The 9,206-nt window shown below is 41.0% G+C and overlaps 1 protein-coding gene across 1 annotated transcript in view; it reads right to left on the bottom strand.

The window, feature by feature from the left end:
• Positions 1–5,063: 5,063 nt before the first annotated feature.
• The window catches only part of LOC121381508 (atrial natriuretic peptide receptor 1-like), a 73,787-nt gene continuing 69,644 nt past the window's right edge, over positions 5,064–9,206 (bottom strand). The window contains exons 23-25 of the mRNA XM_041510831.1: positions 8,070–8,168; positions 5,499–5,590; positions 5,064–5,156 (exon numbers count right to left, since the gene is read on the bottom strand). Of these exons, the coding sequence (XP_041366765.1) occupies positions 5,064–5,156; positions 5,499–5,590; positions 8,070–8,168 (284 nt within the window). The remainder of the gene's footprint in view (positions 5,157–5,498; positions 5,591–8,069; positions 8,169–9,206) is intronic.

Below are 9,206 nucleotides of genomic sequence, written 5' to 3'. Positions count from 1 at the left end.
CAGTCACTCACCATTTTTCTCCCCAGGAAATATCACTATATAAAATTAGTCTAATTCACAACACGTTCATGAATCGCCGTCTTGTTTGAGATATTAAATGGGTTAATCCAAAACTTGGGGTAATTTGAAACTACCATATATGTGCAAGTTACCCCCCAGTTTCAGGCTACCCCCGGGGTGTCGTTTGAAACTAAGTGGGGGGGGGGGGGGGTAGCTTGAAACTAGGTTCAAACTACCCCGGGGGTAATCTGAACCTAGGTTCAAACAACCCCCGGTAATCTGAAACTAGGTTCAAACAACCCCCGGTAATCTGAAACTAGGTTCAAATTACCGGGGAGTAACTTGAATACGGGAGGAATCTGAAACTGGGACACCGGAAATACTAAACTGATTTTGTTCAGAATAGTTCTCTTATGTAGTAAGTAACAACATGTTAAAATACCCAAAGTTTCCCGTTGGTGCTATTTTTTATGGTCGAAAATCAAAATGGCCACTATTTTCGCCCTAAATATATGATTTATCTGGCATAGAATGCAAATACACAATATATTTCAGTTAAGTGATTTAGTCATGATTATTAATTTCCCATGCGTCTAAATGGAGGGGAATAAAAGGTTCGTCTCTGTCTGTCAGTCTGTCTGTCGGTCCGTCTGTCGGCCTGTCTGTCTCTCCCTGTCTGTCCGTCTAACTGTCTCTCTATGCGTCCGTCTGACCTTTATATAGTTTTCCGGACTTCTGTTCGCAATGTCTGAAGATACTAAATTACAATGTTTTGTACAGCTTTATCCTGTTCAGTTACAGTCGGTTTGGGATCGATCCCCGTCGATGGGGCCATTGGGCTATTTCTCGTTCCAGTCATTGTACCACGAATGGTATATCAAAGGCCGTGGTATGTGCTGTCTGTGAGATGGTGCATATAAAATATCCCTTGCAACTAAAGAACAAATGTGTCAAAATTGCGATGTTTCACATCCAATAGTCGATGATTAATAAACCAATGTGGTCTAGTAGTGTCGTTAAACAAAAAAGTTTGACAGAGTTATGATTCTTGAATTTAGGACATATGAAAATGTATTGGACTCGGTATTGTGCAAGAAGTACTCTCAGAATGCTTGTTTTTCACATAATATAACAAACTATGGTAACGGCCCCCACCAGAAGTAGCCAGTATAACACTGCAAGCAATACACGGTGAACTTCCACGGGTCTACACGGACCTCGTTCACTGACCCATAACACAAAGACATATCCGGAGAATCGCGGTGTGCCCAGGCAACCCGCACGAACATTATGTTGAAACGAAACGAAGCAATACATGGTTATATTATTGTGGCTTTTAAAACAAAATAGTGCGAGACGGTATATAAACATCTGGCTTTATTAGAACAGAATGTGTTTAACAAACTTACAGACAACACAAAACAAAAACACGTGATGAGCAACTCATTTTTATATTTTAATTCATGCTCGATACAGTCGTGTTATTCCCGTTAAACAATGCAAAATAACAATGACATACATATGGACATTTCGCAAACCAGTGTACAGAGGCTCAGTCACCAACACCACGTTCTGTATTAACCCCCCCCGGCAACAAGTGAATTATAACCCACCATCATATCACCAACACCACTTTTTGTATTCACCCCTCCCCCAGCAACAACTGAATTACAACTCACCATCATATCACCAACACTACTTTCTGTATTCACCCCTCCCCCCGCAACAACTGAATTACAACCCACCATCATATCACCAACACCACTTTCTGTATTCACCCCTCCCCCCGCAACAACTGAATTACAACTCACCATCATATCACCAACACTACTTTCTGTATTCACACCCCTCCCCCCGCAACAACTGAATTACAACCCACCATCATATCACCAACACCACTTTCTGTATTCACCCCTCCCCCCGCAACAACTGAATTACAACCCACCATCATATCACCAACACCACTTTCTGTATTCACCCCTCCCCCCGCAACAACTGAATTACAACCCACCATCATATCACCAACACCACTTTCTGTATTCACCCCTCCCCCCGCAACAACTGAATTACAACCCACCATCATATCACCAACACCACTTTCTGTATTCACCCCTCCCCCCGCAACAACTGAATTACAACCCACCATCATATCACCAACACTACTTTCTGTATTCAACCCCCCCCCCCCCCTTCAGCAACAAGTGAATTACAACCCACCGTCATATCACCAACACCACTTTTTGTATTCACCCCCCCGGCAACAAGTGAATTACAACCCACCATCATATCACCAACACTACTTTCTGTATTCAATCCCCCCCCCCCCCTCAGCAACAAGTGAATTACAACCCACCGTCATATCATCAACACCACTTTCTGTATTCACCCCCCGGCAACAAGTAAATTACAACCCACCATCATATCACCAACACCACTTTCTGTATTCACACCCCAGCAACAACTGAATTACAACCCACCATCATATCACCAACACTACTTTCTGTATTAACCCCCTCAAACACTGAATTATAACCCATCGTTATATCACCAACAACACGTTCTGTCTTCAACCCCTCGTGTTTTTATTCAATACCAGTCAATATCCTGTACACTGAACTATGTGGTAAAAGAGGTTGTTATATTTCCAGCCATTTACAGGAATTGTGTCCAGGCACTCGAACAACACGCTACAAATTGATTTGTCATTGTCTTAGTAAAGATAAGTATACAATTATATTTTATGTCAATGTGTCAAGAATATACTTGTTCGCGATAACAAATATATCCTGAAAAATGGGCGGTGAACATAGATTACAGAAAATAGCTCTTTGACGTAAGTACATTCGATTTTAGATAAAATTTACAATACCATTTTAGAGAAATTAGGAGGAAATGTGATTGCTGATAGTTAAACAAGTGAAACAAAAGGCGCCAAACAATACACGTCTGAGCCAAATGACTTTATTTTATGTCTAGTGATAATTAAGAAAAACATTAAGAAAATATTAGAAACAGAAATCTGTTTTTCAAATAATAAATCAGAAGGCATCTTTGTTCATGTCAAACATGCAGCATCTTTTTTCTCCTCATGTGGTGTTACACATTAAACAACAACAAATATTAAAACACACTAAATATCATCGCAAACTTCTTTAATTTAAATGATAAAAGTCTTGTATTTGACAAATCCTTTTTATTATTAATATTATATTTCACGTGATAAAAATATGAGAAATTATTTTATAAAAGTTCAGTCACGAATCATTTACCACTTCGTGACTAAATGTTTGGTGAATCTATTGTGGTTTTGGTTGTCCTGGTGTTTCTAGCAGACCAAAGTGTATGTTATGTGAAACATAAATAGCACGTACCTAAAGCACTAGGATCAATGACTTTAAATGACGTACATAAAGAGTTAACTAAATACGTCTTGTAAACACAGTGTTGGTAATATTGATTGTTATGGAATGCTTTTTTCTCCAGTTGACTCTCGATGAGACTAGACGTGTGTCAGTGCGCTCTCGATTTACCCCCCCCCCCCCACCTGGGGGGACTGATAGCCAACTTTGGATCCCTTTTGGAGTTTCGGGTCACCTATACCGGGTCACGGGCGACCGTGTCCTTGATATATGGAGACCCGCCTCCAAAGAAGAGGACCGGAGGAACGGGAAGAGGAAGGAGAAGGAAGAAACCCGTGCTGGGGACGGCTCAGGAGGGGACAAAGCTGGCGGCTCAACCGCCAGTGGCGGTCCCTTCTGCGTCGCCGCCCCCACCGAGTTCTCCGGAGAGGAGGCGACTGCCATCGGCACCTGCATCCCCGGATCCGCCCTACTCGGTAATGGACATCGCGATGTGCAAGCCGGCCAGTAGGACACCACCAAAATGGACCTCCACTCCAAAACTGGCGACTCCGGTGCAGCGGTCAACTCTAACGACCGCTCCCGTTGAGTCGTCACCAGGATTTGTTGCGGTGGCGGCACCAAAAAGGAAGGCGTCATCACCGACCACCCAACCAGCAAAGACCAAGCCGCCGCCTGAAGCCGTCCCCCTACTAGAGGAAGAGAATGAGGACGAGGACGAGGACGAGGACGAATGGAGCCTGGCCCTGGGTGGACTCCGACATCAGCTCCACCCATATATGCAAGGGGACACCTCTCAACCAGCAAAACTCCAGGGAGGATACGCAAACATCGACTGGAAGCCCATGGAGGACGGCAGCTTCTTCGAAATCCATCAGAAGACCTTCGGAAGTACGCCGGGAGTAGTCGTGACCCATCGGAGGGAGCAGACATACAGACAGTGCGTCTTGTTCTGGAAGATTGACAACAGGTCTCTCCACAAGATGCTCAGAGCAGTCTGCGGCCCCGGCTACTCCACGGTGGTACAGGCTCTAAGCCAGCGGAAAGATCGGCTGCCGCAACTCCGAAAAGCTCCAAGATCCCCGAAAAACCAACCTTAACTAGGACAGGTATCCTCCTTTTTGGGCTTAGTTGGACTTTAAACGTTTTCGATCGAGCTTCAAAATCTTTATGTTTATTTTTTTATAAATAGTCCAACGCAATTTACTTTGGCGCCCGTTCAATTGCTCAAATCACCTTAAAACCTTTTTGGCCGAGCAGTCAAACTTATTTTTGGGTTTAAATTCTTAGTCCGGACATGATGTTAGGAGCAGTTACTCTCCGTAGACTTTAGCTTTTTCTAGTTAGACCCGAAGGAATCGAAATTCAGCCAGTCAGAACACGGCCCATTTTCGGTGTCTACTAGTCGGTCCGCGCAGTCGCTGGACACAACTAAATTTTTATTCCAAAATCTGCCCACTTCAAACTTATCCCCCACCCTTTTCTGTCCTGGACTTAGTCACTGGCAAAGGCCAGAGATTATGCCCAGGACAGACATGCTTGAAACCTTCGTGGTATATGAGCATGTAAATAAATATTGGATTGGATTGTTATGGAATGCTCCTGTTCTGAATCTACCGGGTGTGGTAACTTCTTACTCGAGCACGCTCAATTCGAGGCATTTACAATCGCTCCAGAGTCTCCTGTATACGCTCCGTGAACTCTTCATTTGTTGCGGTCAAAGCATTCGGGCAATAAGCTTTGTTCATTGCCTAGACCTTCTCCGACTAGCCAGTACGTGATCTGTGTTCCTTTGCCCTGTGGACGAAACCCAACAGTCATGGTTCTTGAATTAAAACAATTATGTCGCACATTCTAATCATAACAAAAGAGGTTCATTTTCTATTACCATCATTATTCCATTTAACACAGAAAATTGGCATCCGTGCGGAGGAAACAATATTAACGTCAGCGAACAATTTAACTGATTCCCTATCATTCGGTATAAAGAGAAGTGCAAAAAAAACGGGCTCTGACTTACTGAACCCAGAATTTCTTAGTAGGCATTTGCAAAAATTAGAAATAATACTAAACTCATATGCGAATGTATGCCAATGGTACGGTCTTTCGATGTTATTAAAGTTAAAAATAAATGCATACCTTGAAATGGATTTCTCCTCTAAGTTTGGTAACGAAATTTCCAACTCGATCTAGGATTATTTTTGTATCGCCACTGATCTGAATTTGTCCAGCTGCAAAACAAGATGGTGCACGTACATTAATATTATCACTGAAGCAGACATAATTATTGATATATTTAATTGCAACATTATTAGCTGATAAAAAAGAAGTTGCTCTCTGAACACAGACCACATGCAAACCTATTCGTGATCATTATCGGAGTTTGGTCACAAGGAACACGTTATGATTTGAACCACAATGTCATTATATCAAGCAGTTTTATGGTTAGTCACATAGTGGTTTACTCAGAATGGGTAGGAGCTGGCACTGGAATGCGAACAGAACACCTAAAACTGACTGTCTTACCACTGAATGCGAACAGAACACCTAAAACTGACTGAAAAAATTAACCAGAGCATAATAATATACAGTTTTAGAGCCCCCACTAGGTATGTCTTTTTAATTTATGGACAATTTGAACAGAACATCCTTTGTGAATCTTACTCTGTTTGCTATTAGCATTTTGTCGGCTTATGTGTACTACCATCTGCTAAATCCGCTTTCTTTCGCCAAACAATAGAGTAATCACAGCACCATTAATATTAAGATGTGTGAAATGGCTTTAATAGACGAACAGACACAAAACATATCCTCACATTAAAAGGTGCATAATCATAGTTTCTGGTACTATATTTCGCTATTTTTTATATTTATTGTGATACATAACTACAAATTAAGCTAACACACATAATTTGATTATGTCGAAATAGTAATGAGATTGTTGTCATTTGACATCGTTGTGAATTCTGGCTAAAATAGAAAGTCAAATCTGGGTGGCATATCTAATCAGTAGCCAGTTCTTCGCTCTCAAAACATTATTGGGTTTTTCCTGTCCCAACCAGTACCACCTAGTTGATATTTCAATGGTCATGGTATTCACTAACTGAAACTGGCCGATAGCAAAACATTGAAAGACAAGACTGAATATGTCCTCTTTGTAACACTGCTTTAGGTGACGAATATCATTATTTATTTCAGTGTCCTTATTTTACAAAAGTAAAGTTTGTTTTATTTAACGACGCCACTAGAGCACATTGATTTTTTTATCTTATCATCGGCTATTGGACGTCAAACATATGGTCATTCTGACACTGTTTTTAGAGGAAACCCACTGTCGCCACACAGGCTACTCCTTTACGACAGGCAGCGAGGGATCTTTTATTTGCGCTTCCCACAGGCAGGATAGCACAAACCATGGCCTTTGTTGAACCATTTATGGATCACTGGTCGGTGCAAGTGGTTTACACCTACCCATTGAGCCTTGCGGAGCACTCACTCAGGGTTTGGAGTCGGTATCTGGATTAAAAATCCCATGCGTCGACTGGGATCCGAACCCAGTACCCTTATTTTACTAAAGAGATACTACTACAACAGAGCTATCACCTTAAAATTTTATCCGCTATTTAATTCTACAAAATTATCAACTACAATGAAATTATGTATGTTCCTCAATGTTATTAATACCGTTTTTAAAAACGTATATCACGTTTTTAAAAAACATGTATTATATGTATCACGTTTAGAGTACACTGCTGTCTTTAAAATTATTCTTATATAACAAGTATACTGATTTATGTATTATTGCTATGAGTATATACGATAATTAATTATTATATCACATAATCTGTTAATAGTACACTGAAAATGTCATTATATATGTTTGTAAACCACCTCAATGTATCACCATTCGGTAATCTGAGAGAAATAAAGTTCTGTAAAGTTCTGCTCTGTTCTGGTATAGGCGAGAATGTGCACATAAAAGATGGTTTTCTCTAAAGACTACATGTCATGCTTATCAAGTGTTTGCCATTCAACAGCTAGTGAAGGTGTAATAGTGGTGTCGTTAAACATACCACACTAACTCTGTCTTGTGTCGTGCTCGCAGCCGGCCATACATACATGTACTTCACACATGCATTTGTTATAAAGAAGGATCCTCCACCTCAGTATGACGATTGTCAGTGTACACTGACGGTTCACGATATTCATCTTGGACCGACGAGGAAAGATATATTTGGCAGAAAAAATGTTATAGAATAATTTCAATTCCACCCTGAACTTATCTTGAAGTTGCTATGAGACACTGACGTTTACATATACTTTTACACATACTTACCTGTGATACTTATACTTTTGCACAGCTCTTCACACCGTGTTTTAACATGATTTTATAATTTTGTGTATTGATGTTGATCATTGTGTGACCATTGTATTTATCATTGTGTGACACCCAATAACCGATATATATTTTTTTTGTACCAGGATGTCGTTAAACATTCATTCATTCATTCATTCATTCATTCATTCATTATATAGCACTACTAATTGAAAAATGTAGCGGGTTTCCTCTATATGTCAAAATTACGAAATGTTTGACATGCAATAGCTGATGATTAATAAATCAATGTGCTCTAGCAGTGTCGTTAAACAAATCGAACTTTAAAAGTTCAATTGTGTAGCACTGCGTTACGTTATGTGGGTACTACGTACCTTCTGCGGTGGTTTCCAGTCTCGACGCGGTGTTCACAGTGTCTCCGAACAGACAGTATCGCGGCATCTTCAAACCGACTACACCTGCCGCACACGGTCCTGTGACACGTGCAATGCAAAGAAACACAGTCAACAAGCAGGAACATATGTAACAAACCCACCAACCAACAGACTATCGAAACAAATCGACCCAATCATCCTAATCATTGAAATAATTTAATCAGTAATACGATGTAACAAATTCAGTTATATAGAGCTAATTAACGACATACATGTAGGATTTCGGCGTTATCCTGATACGGTAAGAATGGGAATTTCTGCGAGGCTTGCCAAATTTCCCATTCAGCCTGAACAGGATAAAGCAGATATCATGCGTCATTAAATAGTTATTATTTGTATCCTGCAATCCATCAAACATTAATGGGGAAAACAATTAGTTCGGTTAGTTCACCCACTATGTACGATGGCCAACAGAAGCAGCGGGTGCAGGATAAAATGTTTTATTATATTACAATACCTGGTACATATATTATACAATGAAGACGTGTACTACCGAAGTACACTCACCTGAGTTAATACCAGTTCTAACGATCAACTATTAGTTTGCATGGTAATACGATATGCAGTCCATGTTATAAAAGACAAATCAGCATGATCTAATTTCGAAACCATCTTTGTAATAGAGGCGGGCCACTGCGCAGTGATAGAGTGCTCATCAGTGGTACAATGGATCGTAGGGCTGATCACCCTTCATAGATTATGGGTTCTCTCATCACCATGCATAGATTATGGGTTCCCTCAATACCATTCATAGATTCTGGGTTCTCTCATCACCATTCATAGATTCTGGGTTCTCTCATCACCATTCATAGATTCTGACTGATGCTTCACGACTGGTGCATAAAAGCTCATGACAGTATAGACTCTTGTCTGCTAGAAAGTGCAGAGGACACTATCCCTAGTTGGTTTTTAGGTGCTAGTAGCCCATATAGCGACAGCCGGTCCCCGTCCTCTCACACTCTGTCTCTCTGTCTCTCTCTGTCTCTCTGTCTCTCTCTCTCTCTCTCTCTCTCTCTCTCTCTCTCTCTCTCTCTCTCTCTCTCTCTCTCTCTCTCTCTCTCTCTCTCTCTCTCTCTC

The sequence above is a fragment of the Gigantopelta aegis genome, chromosome 9 (genome assembly GCF_016097555.1).
Source record: "Gigantopelta aegis isolate Gae_Host chromosome 9, Gae_host_genome, whole genome shotgun sequence".
Classification (NCBI taxonomy): domain Eukaryota; kingdom Metazoa; phylum Mollusca; class Gastropoda; order Neomphalida; family Peltospiridae; genus Gigantopelta; species Gigantopelta aegis.
The sequence above is the reverse complement of the archived record's forward strand: the minus strand, read 5'-3'. Positions and strand labels throughout refer to the sequence as shown.